Below are 15,899 nucleotides of genomic sequence, written 5' to 3'. Positions count from 1 at the left end.
CGCGTTCACACAAACAGTTGGTCTTTGTAAGGTTTACAAAAACGACACAAAGAGGAGCAGCTGCAGGTTTGAATGATAAGATCATTTATAGAGACGAGTTCTCTGCACAGCGTGGTCACAGTCAGGACACTGTACAAAAAGAAAACTCACTACTTCTTTACTAAGAGATTAAACAGATAGAATATGACCCTGTGGATACAGGTCAGGCTGAGCAGATCAGAAAACTGTCCCATTACAGCACATCACAGATTTCCGTAGCACCAGTGTACATAACAACATTGTCATGTGGGCAGTTATGATAGTGTAGTGTGGAAAGGTTTGACTAATGATTTTAAACTTACTGGTTTTTTCCAAATGTCACATTGTGGTAGGTGAAAGTTTAAAGCGTTGTTATATTTTAGCTTTCATATGACTTTAGTTTTCCAGCTGTTGTTGGTGATCTAAAGTTGCTGTTTCATGTCCATAAACATGATGACGTACATTTATATTTTATTTTTATTATTTAGCAAAAACTGATTGTAAAACAAAACTAAATGGAATCAAATGTGTAAATAAACAATACTTAATGTTAAAATGAGTGAGCAGTGATTTCCCATCTACCGGCTCTAGCTGGGATTGGCTGCAGCCTCCCAGCGACCCCGACAAGGAAAAGTGGAAGAGAATATGGATGGGACAATGATTCCTTTGAGTAACAAATACTGAGAAGGAAAAATCTGTTTTATACCAACAGTGTGAACAAAGTCTCATGGAGTATGTTGGTGAATTACAATTACAGATATTTGGTGCCATTATTAGTTATTATTAATCTCTGTCTCTCTTCCACAGCATGTCTTTATCCTGTCTTCCTTCTCTCACCCCAACCAATCACAGCAGATGGCCCCGCCCCTCCCTGAGCCTGGTTCTGCTGGAGGTTTCTTCCTGTTAAAAGGGAGTTTTTCCTTCCCACTGTCGCCAAAGTGCTGCTCATAGGGGGTCATATGATTGTTGGGTTTCTCTGTATGTATTATTGTAGGGTCGACCTGACAGTATAAAGCAGCTTGAGGCGACTGTTGTTGTGATTTGGCGCTGTGTAAATAAAGTTGAATTGAATTGACCAGACTGAAAGGCTGACGTAGACCAGGAAAGGGGGATGGGGGGGGGGGGGGGGGGGGGAGAGAGAGAGGGAGAGAGCCTGGAAAGAATGAAACTGTAAAAATTGTGCTTTCTAAGGCCAAAGCTATCGAGCACTCTCTGCTTGTGGCCAAAATAAATGTCAAACAATCAATAAATTATATGGCAACATGTGGCAATTGGTTTATAGGAAGAGGGAGAAGTTTTAGGAGTGAGGGCAGCGAGAGAGAGAAATCTTGACTGAGCCACTGTTTCTGTGCCATATTGAATGATTTGGTTAATTTAAAATAATGCAAATAATGATTGAACCTAAACCTGCGAATTTCACATGTCGAAGACTAAACTTAGGACAGAAAGGCCCACAAGCAAACAGCAGCTGGACGCTGGTGCAGGAAAGGCTGGGAGAGCATCACAAGTAGGAAACCCAGCATCTGGTGGTGTCCGTGACTTCAACACTTAAGGCCAGCAAAGGGTTTTGAATAAAGTAATAGAAATTATCAATTTATTTTCAGCTATTTAATTTTTCCAAATACTTTTGAGCCTGAAATGAAGGCATTGTGTTAAAAATACTTTAGTTTCTCATATTTTGATGCCGTCATTTTGTCCAACCCACTGAATTAAAGCTGAAAGTGTGCACACTGCATCAGAGCTGTTTCATTTAAAAGTCATTGTGGTGATGTACAGACCCAACATTAGAACATTTGTCTCAATCCAAACATTCATGGACCAAACTGTGAGTCTGTCACTAAAATAAACACAAACTCCTGAAGGATGAAACCAACAGTTGGGTGGAGCTAACAGAGCATCAGGAACAGCTGCATGACTCCTGTGAATGCACGAAGAATAAACACGAGGCTGTCAGATATCCACAACCATCGTTTTGTGAATGTCCAATCCTCCCACCACCTGCAGGAGACAACAGGAAGTGATGTCACACACTGGTTTTTCTTGTTTTTAACTGAATCGACTGTAAACAGAGGAGAGCTTCGTGAACTAACAGAAAGGTTTTAAAGGTAATTCTGTGTCGATCTGGGAGCCAATGAGGTGACTTCAGTGCTGTGGGCGTCAAACAGACCTGTGAGGGCTGATGTAGAGCAGCGGCCCCCAACCCCGGGCCACGGACCGGTACTGGGCCGCGAGTCGTTTGGTACCGGGCCGCGAGAGCCGAGGTTCGGGTGAGAAGTTTATGGTTTTCAGGGTTTTATCGTTAACTCAGTTTCCCCGGGTCTTTTCCCGTGTTGTAGTCGTGCGTCTTATTTTGAAAGAAATGTTTACACGTTACCATAGCGACCAGAGAGCATTAAGGGCAGAGAGGAGGACGCTGCTAATAAAGTTACACAGTTACACAGTGAATTCATGTTTATTATTATATTTACAGAACACCAGTTTCTGTCTCGGCTGAATCTAATTTGTTGTGTTTATCTGCGACACCTTAAAGGTGAAAATATCGTCAGACATTAAACTGGTCGGTGGCACAAGGACGGTTGGGGAGCGCTGAGTTAATCCTGCACGTACAGCTTCACAATGTTCTTCCCTCAGCGACCTTCTTGGGTCTTTACTGTTGGAGCTTTCTCAGAGTCAGTTTTTAACTTTTGATGCATGTTTTGAGCCGCGCTGGTCTCATGCACGCACACATGTGTTAGCACCATAACTCTGTCCTGGGCCCAGTTTGCACTGCAACATCTTTTTTGACCTTTCATACAATAAACATAGAAGTAATGCTGCAGCCCTCCTCCCTGCACGTGACCTGAGATCAGCTGATTGAAGCCCAAATGTTTCATGTTTTTTTCTTTCTATTTGCTCCTCATTCAGGTAACTGAAGAACCTTTATAGCACAAGCAAAGATGTAACTGTAACTGTAATGCGATTACTGAGTTTAGTACAACACTTTACTGCATTACTAGGAAATGTAACGTGGTTGTAGCACAGATTATGGCGCGCTGCTTTGGGGTGATCGTGGTTCAAGAGTTGGGAGTTCGTCTTGTAATCAGAAGGTTGCCGGTTCGAGCCCCGGCTTGGACAGTCTCGGTCGTTGTGTCCTTGGGCAAGACACTTCACCCGTTGCCTACTGGTGGTGGTCAGAGGGCCCGGTGGCGCCAGTGTCTGGCAGCCTCGCCTCTGTCAGTGCGCCCCAGGGTGGCTGTGGCTACAATGTAGCTGCCATCACCAGTGTGTGAATGTGTGGATGACTGGATGTGTAAAGCGCTTTGGGGTCCTTAGGGACTAGAAAAGCGCTTTACAAATACAGACTCCAGTCTGAGTCCAGGTGGTGAAACGAGGAACTGAGTCACAAAAACTCACCGCACAGAACTCCTCGAAGGAGATTCTGCCGTCTCCGTCTTTGTCGGCGCCGATGATCGTTTTGTCGACGATCTGCTGCAGCTGTGTGTCTTTCAGGTTGCTTCCCACCATCGTCTTTAGGACCTGGAAGAGTTCTCCATTGGAGATGTAACCGTCTTTGTCCATGTCGTAGATCCTAAAGGCAACTGAGGCCAAAGAAAACCACAGAGTGAAGGTAAGTTTCAGTTCGATTGCATGTTATTTATGTAGCACACAATCAAAACAACAACATTCGCCTCAAGGTGTTTAAAAATCGAGTTTATGAACCATGATGGTTAAAGCTGAAGTGCTTACAGCGCAGCCGCTGCTCCTTGTTTCCTTTCACGCTGAACTGAAAGACTCCTTCAATGAACTCTGTGGAAAAGGAAAATCATCAGTGTTGTTGTTTAAGGCTGAAGAGCAAGAAGATCAAAAGCTCTGAGATCGATCATCTCCACGCAGAGACAGACCGAACCCCTCGGTGCCTGCTGGGTAATCCTGCACACGTTGTGTTAATCGATTAATTATATTACTCAGCAGATCAGAGATGATATAAATGTCAAACCTGGACCGAGTAACTGAATCATGATTATTGACTGGTGTCAAACTGTATCTGTGTGATAGTAATGAGGCTGTAACGGCCGAGCTGGTCGTCTTCTGTAAAAACACTTTCACACCTCTGAAGTCGACTTCCCCGTTTTCGTCGGTGTCGAATATGTCGATGACTCGCTGCACGAGGGGGTTCTGCTGGAGCTCTGGCAGCGACATGAACTCCTCCACGCTCAGGGATCCGGAGTCATCCAGGTCGAGTTTCTTAAATCTCCTTCCCAGCCTCTTAATCTGATTAGCGTCTGAAATGAAACACAGAGAGAAGGTGGTTTCTAGAGGAGATCACATGACCAGCAGAGGACACACCGCAGTTTAAACACCTGTCGTCCACCTGCGCCTCACTTCCTGCCTCTTCGTCCTGTCAGACTTACCGGCTTCCTGCTTGGTGCTGCCCATGGCTGCTGGCTGGACTTCACGGCTGTAACGGCTGTGCCGCGGGAGCTCCCGGTGCCTCGCTCTAAGCCCTAACACCGGGTCATGTGACACATCTTTCAACACTAATCACTCTGCTGATGACCACGAACTGAGCGTGCTCAGAAGGAACAGGGCAGCCTGGCACTCCACGTCAGGAGATGATCTCACACACAAGAGTAAAAGAAACTAGAACACTTTAAATAATCAGTTAATCTGATTAAATACAGAAACTAACACGTGAAAATTAGACTTTTTTTCATTGGTTTGATCTCTTTTCTTTGGTCTCTGGCTCTGAACGCCTCCACCATGGCACAGGCGTTGTTGTGCGTCTGAAACTGCAGCGGCCTGAAGGTGGACCACACGATGAACCAGAGATTTCACCACACACGCTTTAAAGAAAAGAAAAAAGCAAACGTCCTTCACCGATATGTAGTTCTATTAAAACATGTCCAAAGGTGTGACGATCACCTGTTTTTGAATTACTTGAACTGTACAGCTGATACTGTGAAAGTGTCCGACTCGTATATCCACTGACGAACGTATGAAGGGTCTCATATTACCTACATGTTGATGCTAGGCTCCTCTTTAAATAAACCTTTATTTAAAACTACATTGAACACGTGTGAGTTCAGCTCACAGCAGAAACGAGCTTCACAGCTCTACGTTACAGTCAGGACAAAACTTAACAAACCACATCAGGAGAAGTTTTGTTGTTTGTTTAAATCCTGAAGGCTCTGCATCACAGAACTGAGCTGAATATTTCTGATTGGTGGGCTAGCTGAAGATGACGTGCTGCTTGGGGGTCCAAGCCAGTGGGGGGTCCAGAGGGATAACATTCAGGCCTCAGCTGACCTGCATCCAGTGTTTGTTCTGATCCCATCGTCGCCATAAATTAACTCCATGTATTCACAAATCAGAAGAGGAAACAAACTCTGACAAAAATTAAATGTTGGTTTAATAACAGCTCTGATCAGACTGCATTTGCTGGACATAGAAAAACCCGTTTACAGTACAAAGTTTCTGACCTCGAGGACAGAAAAATAAAATCCAGATGGGCTGAGACCCTCATTAGTGTGCGATGGTTAACCATACAACACGCCTCACTCGTCCAGCCTGGGCGTGCTCTAATCCCACCTTTGCTCCTTGTTGATAAATATAAACCATAAAATCATAAAAAGGGGGAGGAGGAAAGAAACCCCGTGAAAAGCTGCAGTCAAGTCCAGTTTGTCTCTAAACGAAGATTCACAGGAACGTCACACTGAGTCCATCACGTTCATTTCCTGAGCCTCACAGCAGATTCTGTCCACTGGTGAGAACAGAGGTGAGTACAGACGATCGTGTTCGCACTGTTTTTACGTCCAAACCAAACGTGAGTCCTCCTCTGTCTGTGTCAGGAAATAAAACTGTGATCTTATCTATTTTCCAACAGGATGTAATAAATGTTGATTTAACTACAGCTCTGATCAAACTGCATTTGCTAGAAAAAGAAGTTTACAGTTAAAACGTTTCTATCTGCGGGCATGACGCACCTGCAGCCCACATAGCAGGCAGGTCTGGCCCGGATCTGGTGTCAAGCCAGACTGCTGGCTGACTCCTGGCATGGTAAGTATCCAGATATGGGCCAGGACTGGCATAGTTTGGTTTATGTGGCCCAGCCCATAGAAAACAGGTCTGGCCCGGATCCAGATGTGGGCCAGGTCTGGCAATGATGGCACTATTTATGTTCCTATTTTCCTATTTTAGTTAGAAGACCCAAATGCCATGTTGCAATACTGTACTGCTATGGTAGCCAACATTTCAAATGCAGGTTTGACAGGTTTGTGAGTGTACACTTTATCCAAAACCTAGTGAGGGTTTTGCCACCAGGTGGCTGTAGCTCAGGAGGTAGAGCAGGTCACCTACTGATCGGCAGGTTAGTGGTTCGATCCCTGGCTCCTCCAGGCTGCATGTCAAGAGTGTGAATGTAGTGAGGAAGCACCCAGTTTAGAGAAAGCGTGTGATTGGGTGAATGTGGCATGTTGTATAGAGCACTTTGAGTAATCTGGGAGACTAGAAAAGCGCTATACAAGAATCAGTCCATTCACTGTCTGAACAGAGTTTCGTCAACTTCCTTATCACTATTATGTTCCGGCACATGTTGTTATTACTTGGATTGATTAAGGTACACATTAGGCTGACATCTGGGGCCAGAGCTGAAACTGTTCTGGGCCAGCACAGGACGGCAGTGTGTCTGCAGCTGGCCCATGTGTGGGCCACCAAAGGCCCATACAAGGGCCGTCACATACGAGGACAGGACACCTCTGGGTTCTTTAACAACATCAAACTCAGTGTTCCAACATCTGGAAGAGGCTGCAGAGTTCATGTTTTATGTGAATCCACTTGCCATAATAACCACAATGCATTTGTGATGTTTATTGGCTTAATGGTGGCCTCTCTCAGAGGCAGTGGTAAAACATTGTCAGATTATGAGAGACAAGCCTGGGATGTATTATAGATCACAGTTAGTTAAAGTTTAACAGTATAGCTTGTTATTATATATAGCTCTGGTTGTACCAGAGCGCTGTGCCTCCTTTTGCCACAAGGTGGCAGGTTCCCTAACATGTGGCTGTTTTTATAGGCAAGGTGTGTTCCTCGTGTAATCTGTCTGTGTTTAGGTTTCACTGGTTGGGACATGTTGTTTTATTCACAGTAGTTTTTGAGTTGTTTCTCTGTCTGCTAGCTGTAGGATGTTAGATTTCTCCCCTAACACACATTCGCAGACGCTGAGTGAGGTCTGTGGTGTGTTTTTGATTCTGAAAGGATTTGGTGGAGCACTTTGGGACTTTGTTTTTATGTTATTTTTTTCTTCACCCGGGGGTTCTTATTGTTTGTGTGGTGCCGTTGTCGGTAGGAGGAGAGGATCAGTGATGGTCACCCAAATACCCACATGTGGCAAGAGCAGAGTTTTGCTGTTGCCTGAATCAAATACACAGAAACCAAGGACATGTTGTCTGGCAGTGACACCAATAGCAGGAACCCCCAACATCCTTCTCACACTGAGGAATTAGAGGACAGAGGACTGCTGAGACTCTTGGACCGTAATTGTGTTAACAGACCTCTCTGTATTGAATCAGACTTGTTATTAACCTCTGTCTCTCTTCCACAGCATGTCTTTATCCTGTCTTCCTTCTCTCACCCCAACCAATCACAGCAGATGGCCCCGTCCCTCCCTGAGCCTGGTTCTGCTGGAGGTTTCTTCCTGTTAAAAGGGAGTTTTTCCTTCCCACTGTCACCAAAGTGCTGCTCATAGGGGGTCATATGATTGTTGGGTTTTTCTCTGTATGGATTATTGTAGGGTCGACCTTACAATATAAAGCGCCTTGAGGCGACTGAAGTTAGGGAACTTGTGAGTTTTAAAGGGTACGATCATGAAACTGTTCCTGTAATAGAACAATCTGAGGACATAATGAGTAAGCACAGGAAGTTGTCAGGATGGGCATCTGTCACATCTGTCAAAACTGCTACGTTATGACTACAACCCTAACACTTCTTCCTTACTTTTAAAATATGAAATGTAAACAAAATTTTAAATAAGACGCATTTCCTCTCTTTCTCCCTTAGAGTGCAGACATGTCTGCTGCCACCAATCTACAGTTTGAAGATCAGTTTCTGTGCTCCATCTGTCTGGATGTGTTCACGGATCCAGTCACCACATCATGTGGACACAACTTCTGCACAAAGTGCATCACTCAGCACTGGGATGTTAATGACAGCTGCCAGTGTCCCAAGTGTAACAACGTGTTCAAGACAAGGCCTGAACTTCATGTTAACACCTTCATCTCTGAGATGGTTGCTCAGTTCAGACGTGAAGCTCAGCAGAAAGCCAGCAGCAGCAGCTCAGAGCAACAAGCTGCCAAACCAGGAGAAGTTCCCTGTGACGTCTGCACTGGAACCAGACTGAAGGCCCTGAAGTCCTGCCTGGTGTGTCTGACCTCCTACTGTCAGACTCACCTGGAGCCTCATCTGACAGCTACAAGTCTGAAAAGACATCAGCTGATTGAGCCTGTGGAGAACCTGGAAAGCAGGATGTGCAGGAAGCACGATAAACATCTGGAGCTGTTCTGTAAGACCGACCAGACATGTATCTGCATGCTCTGCTCTGTTTTAGATCACAAGAACCACGAGTTTGTTCCTCTGAGAGAAGAATATGAAGGAAAGAAGGCAGAGCTGGAGAAGACAGAGGCTGAGATTCAGCAGATGATCCAGAAGAGACGACTGAAGATTCAGGAGATCACAGAGTCGGTGAAGATGAGTAAAGATGCTGCAGACAGACAGAAAGCAGAAGGTGTTCAGGTCCTCACGGCTCTGATGGAGTCTGCTGAGAGACGCCTGAAGGAGCTCATGAAGGAGATCGAAGACAAACAGGAAGCTACAGAGAAACAGGCTGAAGGTCTCATCAAAGATCTGGAACAGGAAATCTCTGAGCTGATGGAGAGAAGCTCTGAGGTGGAGCAGCTCTCACACTCTGAAGACCACCTCCACCTCCTCCAAAGCTTCTCCTCCCTGAAAGCTGCTCTATGCACCAAGGACTGGACAGCGGTCAGAGTCCGTCCACCATCATATGAGACTGTAGGGAGAGCTGTGGCTCAGCTGGAGAAGACACTCTGGGAAGACATGAAGAAGCTGTTTGAGGCAGAGCTGCAGAGGGTCCAGCAGGATGCAGTGGACGTGACTCTGGATCCTGATACAGCAAATTCTTATCTCATCCTGTCTGACGATGGAAAACAAGTGAATCATGGTGATGTGAGGAAGAATCTTCCGGACAACCCAAAGAGATTTACTTACTGTGTTTGTGTTTTAGGAGAGCAGAGTTTCTCTTCAGGCAGATTTTACTTTGAGGTTCAGGTTAAAGGAAAGACTGACTGGGATTTAGGAGTGGCCACAGAGTCGATCAACAGGAAGGGAAAAATCAGACTGATTCCTCAAAATGGTTTCTGGACTGTGTGGCTTAGAAATGGAAATAAGTACAGTGCTTGTGCCGCCCCTCCGGTCCGTCTCTGTCTCCGGTCTGGTCCTGAGAAGGTGGGGGTGTTTGTGGACTATGAGGAGGGTCTGGTCTCCTTCTATGACGTAGATGCTGCAGCTCTGATCTACTCGTTCACTGGCTGCTCCTTCACTCAGAAGCTCTTCCCGTACTTCAGTCCTGGGCTTTATCAAGGTGTGAAAAACTCTGCACCACTGATCATCTGTCCTGTCAATCAAATTGAGTAACAACGTATTTGAATTGATGAGATGATTTATTTTCATTGAAGGGAATAAATAATCAGGTCCTGTTTGCATGCTTTTATTTTCCAAGCATTCTGATTACTAACAGTGTTTTTAACTGATGTCCTCCCTTAGAAGGGAGCACATTGATGTAATACACTGAATTCAAAAAGCTACATGAAGAATTGTTTCGTTTCATAACATGTAACAATTCTCCAGAATAGTAACAAAAAGTAGCTGATGTCATAGCATGTCATGGTCTTCATGGTCTGCTGAAAATGATGTGAGTTAATCTTTTTTTAGTGTAACTCATATTATGTGAAAATGTCTTATTTTGGGGTATTTTGTGTCTTTACCCACATAGCAAAATTGGTATGGCCTGGATCTGGCCCACACAATGTGCTTACACATGGCCCAGACAGGGCAAAGAATGACGGCCCTTTGGTGGCCCAGAGCTGGTTTGCCAGATGTGGCCCATACATGGGCCAGCACAAGGCCAGCTGCAGACACACTGCTGGCCCTGTGCTGGCCCAGAACGGTTTCAGCTCTGGCCCCAGATGTCAGCCTAATGTGTACCTTAATTAAGCCATGTAATAGCAACATGTGCCGGAACATAATAGTGCAAAAGTAAGATGACGAAACTCTGTTCAGACAGTGAATGAACTGATTCTTACATAGCGCTTTTCTACTCTCCCAGATTACTCAAAGTGCTCTATACAACACGCCACATTCAGCCAATCACACGCTATCTCTAAACTGAGTGCTTCCTAACTACATTCACACTCTTGACATGCAGCCTGGAGGATCACACAGAGATCAAACCACTATTCAATTTCAATTCAATTCAATTCAATTTTATTTATATAGCGCCAAATCACAACAAATGTCGCCTCAAGGCGCTTCATAGATACAGAGAAAAGCCCAACAATCATATGACCCCCTATGAGCAGCACTTTGGCGACAGTGGGAAGGAAAAACTCCCTTTTAACAGGAGAAACCTCCAGCAGAACCAGGCTCAGGGAGGGGCGGGGCCATCTGCTGTGATTGGTTGGGGTGAGAGAAGGAAGACAGGATAAAGACATGCTGTGGAAGAGAGACAGAGATTAATAACAGATATGATTCAATGCAGAGAGGTCTGTTAATACATAGTGAGTGAGAAAGGTGACTGGAAAGGAAAAACTCAATGCAACTAACCTTCTGAATCAGTGGGTGACCTTCTCTACCTCCTGAGCTACTGCCACCCGGTGGCAAACATGAGTAAACCCTCACTAGGTTTGGATAAAGTGTAACTCACAAACCTGTCAAACCTGCATTTGAAATGTTGGCTACCATAGCAGTACAGTATTGCAACATGGCATTTGGGTCTTCTAACTAAAATAGGAACATAAATAATGCATCATTGCCAGACTTGGCCCACATCTGGCTGACATACACCCTGCCATGACACCAGTCACTCAGAGGTGCCAGCTTGATGCCGGATCCAGGGATGACCTGTTTTCTATGAGCCTGGGCCACATACACCAAACCACAATCATGCCAGATGTGGCATGCCATCACATAAACAGTGCCATCTACACCAGGCCTGGCCCACATCTGGATGATATACGTCTTATCATGCCAGAAGTCAGTCAGCAGTGCCGGCTTGATACCAGATCCGGGCCAGACCTGTCTGCTATGTGGGTACAAGCAGTTTTGGTATTTTAATGAAAACTGACAATATAGATTCAATGAATGGTGCTCGGACCAAACAGGGTGAGACAGCATTTAGTGTTTATGCTTCAATCAAACCTGCAGTGTGTGGAATCTATCAGCTTTTAAAATCTTTGTCTTTTTGTAGCTTTTATGTTAAATTTTAACTTAAACTTTTAAATTATTGCATTCTTGATTTTAATGTTTTCCTTTTCTATATATTTGGATTGTTCGGTCTTTGTGAAGCTCGCTGAATTGCTTTTGTATGTGTTGTATAAATAAAGCTGAGTTTGTCAGATGGATTTTCTTCGATCAGTGATCAATAGTGAGATGTTCTAGCTTTAGAAGGGCTTTTTACAGACCTTCAACTGACATCGTTTCAGTCCAGCGCACGCACTTTGGATATGAAGTCCTAGCTGTGACTGAAAGGTCGTTCTGGAAGCTTTCAAACAGAAAAAACGAATTTCAAAAGATTTACAAAATAAGAGGCTTCTATAACACAATGAAGAGTTTTTATTTTGTAGTTATGAGACTGACTTGTAAGGAGAAAATCTGTTATTCAGCAGCATGAACACTGCAGGATAAACTTCAAGTCAAGCAGCAGAGTCTCAGTGGTTCTGTATAGCAGTTTATTCACAGTAACACTTTTTACTCCTCAGTTCAGGACATAACAAAACAGAGTTTCAGGCATCGAGACATCTTAACAAAGGAACAAACAAACATCATATTTGGCAAAACGTTTCCAGCCATGCATTTAAGAGACATGAGAAACACAATCAGCAGCAAACACAAGAAGTGAAGAGAGGAGGTCGCCTCCTTTCAGCAGGGAGACAGAGGCGTTTCAAAGGATTACTCCGCTGCTGAAAATAGTCCCTCGGATGCTGCACCAGTTTGAACATGGAAGTCCCAGAAAGTATCCCTCCAGCTTTTATTGTGAAGGATCAACACTCAGACCAGTGAGACTCATTTCTGCAGCTGGAAAGTAAGCGAACCAAAAACTGCAGTGCACAGATTTCTCCTTTAAATAACACAAAACACGAGAAAAGTGACGTCCATCCTCTCATCCTCTGCTCTCAGACGTTCACACAGGTAATAAATAAGATAAAATACTTCAGCTGTTTCCCACGCTGGGCTTCAGTCTGAGGGGGTTTCAGTGTTAAAGGAACAGTCAGATTTCTTCCTGTCTGAGGAGATGAGACGACTTTCAAGTCTGTGCATCGAGCACAGGAAGTGAATGTCATTTATGTAGCACCGGCTAACAACTTTGCTCCTCTCAAGGTGTTTTATTTAAGCGTATCAGAGAGAATAGCTGTGATGGAGCCTGATCTGAAAGCAGCGCCCGTCTGCTGAACCCAGAGCTTCAGAAGATGATTGTGACGTAGCTGCAAACTAACCAAACTAACGAGTGTCTGAGAAACTTCCTGCTTCGAACGTGTGCTGGACGCGCAGACTTGAAGCGTCAGCCTTCGTCTCCGAAGCTTCCTGATGAGCTCGGATCTCAAACTGTCCGACTGTTCCTTTAACTTTCCACAGGAACGTTCAGCCTGATGACAGGAAGTCAGAAAGTGAATGTTTGTCAAACGCCTGAAACCCTCTGACTGCTGAAACCCCGCCCTCACAGAGACCAGCGTGAGAAACAGCTCGTTACTCCCTCAGAGGTCATCAAAGAGCAGACCCCGCCGACCCAACGCCCGCCTTCAGGAGGTGCCGTCTCTCACTGCGATGCTGATGTTCAAAGGTAGTCCCGGGAAGACCGGCGTCCTCTGCGCGGGGTTCGGTGGGCGGAGTCAGTTGAACGCCTCCTTGTTGATCCACATCAGGGTCCGCGTCTCGTTGGGCTTGCACTCGTACTCGATGCTGCTGAACTTGTTGCCGAACTGGCAGTGCTCCCTCTTGTAGTAGTTGTAGTATTTGGCCTGCCACACCGTCTCAAACGTCCCCGCCTTGATAAACTGCACCGAGACACAAACCAGAGGCGCCAGCTCAGATTCACGTCAGGCTTTTAAAACATCCTGTTTCTAAAGAGGCCAAACTCATGAATGCAGACGGCGTGTGCGGTCATCTGCTGACAGGAAACTGCACAAACGCGTCTGATTGTAGATCAATAAATGTGTTACGCCTGTGCGGCTGTCACACGGGTGATAATACCACCTTAAATTATATTTTTTCTCGAGAAGTATAAACAGGTCAGGAATTTAGATGCAAATCGGTCTGTTTCTGAACACGTCCTCTCTGTTTGCTCAGCTTTAGAAACACATGAGTGAATAAGCTGCTCAGGCTGTTTAACTCCACAGTGTGTGTTTGCAGGCCTCTCCTAAACTAATGATTTTATGTGTTTTTATTGGAAAGGTTGCAACGACACAGGCTCTCGTCTCGTCCCTCGGTCTCAGTCTTGCTCTGCTGTCACTCTGGTTCTCCAGATCATCCTGGATCCACCATGTTTTAAGGAGATCGTGGCTAGCAGAGAGCAGGCTGTTCAGGCTATCAGAAACAGCATGCCTGCTAAGCGTGCAGCCCCACACAGCACTGGCTGACTGCAGGCCAGCTCCACTGCTCTGAGACATCTCACCTCTATGCTGACTTGGACGGGCTGCCGGTCGCCACTCTTGGTGTGCGGGACGCCCTCGGTGTCGTACTGGCCGTGGTAAACCACCGACTCGTCGTCCCTGGACTGCTGCTCCAGCGGGAAGACGACGCCTCCGATGTTCATGTTGCTGTGAGGAAGAAGAGGCCGAAGGGTTACGCACGAAAATAAAAATATTGCACATTTTTATAATTTTTGACGTTTTGTCTCAAACGCTGTTAAAGAGCGTTTGATGTCCAGCAGCAAGCTGTGACGTGAGAGCGACTCCCACAGTATGAAGGAAACAGGAAACATCATTAAAATGTGTAAATGCTGCAAAACGCTTCATAAACGGTTGAGTTGGTTTAATTTGTAATTAAAATGTAATTAAAGTCACACAGAATGAGGAGAAACACGTCAGGTTACCTCAGACCGCACACTGACACGGTCGTATCGCTGCAGCTCGCAGCGTAAATACAGCGTCGTGTTCAGGCTCCATTCATGTTTGTACATTTGGATTTGCTGCTCTGATGATAACGGCTGTCCTGACCTTTCACTCTCCTCTCCTGTAAGATACCTGCGACCTGACAAGTACAGCGTACTCAGGTGTGTGTACTTCCTGTTTGTGTCAGTTTGGAGTTTCCCTTTCATGTCTCTCCTTTACCCACGAAGCCTGTTAACCTGCTACGTCACCATGGTAACTGATGCTGAACACCTGAAGCAGAGTGTCAGTGTGGGACTCACTGCTGCTGTGACAGGAAGCAGAGCTCCGCCCCCTCGCTGTGGGCGGATCTTTACTCTCACAGTTACAGCGACGGCTCCTGCAGGGCCCACATATCAGTATGTACTTTATTTAACTGATAATACTCCAGTATTTTTACATGTAATGGAGTATTCTCCTGCAATGAGCACATTTTACCCCCGTTATTCCATGATGAACACGTCACTTCCTTTCATTGTCCCCGGTAACCGCAAACCTCCGCCCTGACCGGGAACGACACGTGATCCCCGCATGATTTATTCAGGCAGGTGTCGGATGCTCCGGCCTGCTCCTCATCATCACCTCCTCATCCTCATCATCACCTCTTGCAGACGGTCTTTATCATTTCTCGCACATGCGCGCTGGCGTGCCGCACACACAGGTTACCGAGATGCTTACGTGGCCTCGACGTTTCCAGGCTTCAGCACCACCTCGATCTTGTACTTGGAGCCCGTGAGGAGCTTGATGGTCCGGCTCTGGCCGAAGCGGGTCCCGTCCACCTTGAAGAAGACCGGGCCGTCGTTGGGCTGGATCCGCAGCGCGATGGAGATGTTGATGATCGGGGGCACGTCGTCCATGGCGCCGAGCTCAGGGAGGGGGAGGCGGACGGGTGAGAGAGATGCTGAGGAAGGACCAGAATCAAGCTGCACGCTTCACGGCTTCCGGTGACAGCTGCTTTCAAAATAAAAGACTGCAGCCGCAAATAGCAAGGCGAATGTGTGTGTGTGTGTGTGTGTGTGTGTGTGTGTGTGTGTGTGTGTGTGTGGGGGGGGGGGGGGGGGGGTGTCAATAAATGTCACCGGTGGGCTGTTATTAAAAAAATAAGTTCATCTGAAAGTCGGGAAATTTGTAAAAGATTAAAAACAAAAGAACAAGTTTAACGAAGAGCGTGTGACATAAAACAGGTTAGACAGAAAAATACACCTGTGCACGCTCAACATGACGTCACAGGCAGGAAATGACCGGTAAAACACTGCCCCCTCGTGGCCAAAGCAACATCTTCGTTACCTTTGAGCAAAAACGTTAAAAACAGATAAAAACAGCTGATTTCAGTAAACTTGAGGTCTGCAGGTGTGCATGACTTTATGTCTGTGCTGCTCTGTCACAGCCTGTCACACTGATGTGTTTGTGAGTCTGTGTGGCGTGCTGCGTGTTTGCTTGATGGGAGAAGCTGTGATGTGTCATTAAAAA

General features: G+C 45.8%; 3 protein-coding genes across 3 annotated transcripts; 1 reads left to right on the top strand and 2 right to left on the bottom strand.

The window, feature by feature from the left end:
* Nucleotides 1-63: 63 nt before the first annotated feature.
* Nucleotides 64-4,522, bottom strand: ppp3r1b (protein phosphatase 3 (formerly 2B), regulatory s1ubunit B, alpha isoform, b). The gene is made up of 5 exons (XM_085163040.1): nucleotides 4,410-4,522; nucleotides 4,107-4,280; nucleotides 3,745-3,804; nucleotides 3,412-3,596; nucleotides 64-2,016 (listed from the first exon to the last, which is right to left on the bottom strand). The coding sequence occupies exons 1-5, from the start codon at nucleotides 4,432-4,434 to the stop codon at nucleotides 1,969-1,971; spliced, it is 492 nt and encodes a 163-aa protein (XP_085019166.1). The 5' UTR covers nucleotides 4,435-4,522; the 3' UTR covers nucleotides 64-1,968.
* A 3,512-nt stretch (nucleotides 4,523-8,034) lies between these two features.
* Nucleotides 8,035-10,885, top strand: LOC146516061 (E3 ubiquitin-protein ligase TRIM21-like). Its single transcript, XM_085163032.1, has one exon. The coding sequence runs from the start codon at nucleotides 8,062-8,064 to the stop codon at nucleotides 9,700-9,702; it is 1,641 nt and encodes a 546-aa protein (XP_085019158.1). The 5' UTR covers nucleotides 8,035-8,061; the 3' UTR covers nucleotides 9,703-10,885.
* Nucleotides 10,886-12,000: 1,115 nt separating this feature from the next.
* Nucleotides 12,001-15,434, bottom strand: cnrip1a (cannabinoid receptor interacting protein 1a). The gene is made up of 3 exons (XM_085163042.1): nucleotides 15,108-15,434; nucleotides 13,955-14,099; nucleotides 12,001-13,337 (listed from the first exon to the last, which is right to left on the bottom strand). The coding sequence occupies exons 1-3, from the start codon at nucleotides 15,284-15,286 to the stop codon at nucleotides 13,173-13,175; spliced, it is 489 nt and encodes a 162-aa protein (XP_085019168.1). The 5' UTR covers nucleotides 15,287-15,434; the 3' UTR covers nucleotides 12,001-13,172.
* Nucleotides 15,435-15,899: the final 465 nt, after the last annotated feature.

Source organism: Neolamprologus multifasciatus, chromosome 6, assembly GCF_963576455.1.
Source record: "Neolamprologus multifasciatus chromosome 6, fNeoMul1.2, whole genome shotgun sequence".
NCBI classification, from domain to species: Eukaryota; Metazoa; Chordata; class Actinopteri; order Cichliformes; family Cichlidae; genus Neolamprologus; species Neolamprologus multifasciatus.
This window is presented reverse-complemented; position numbering and strand designations above follow the sequence as displayed.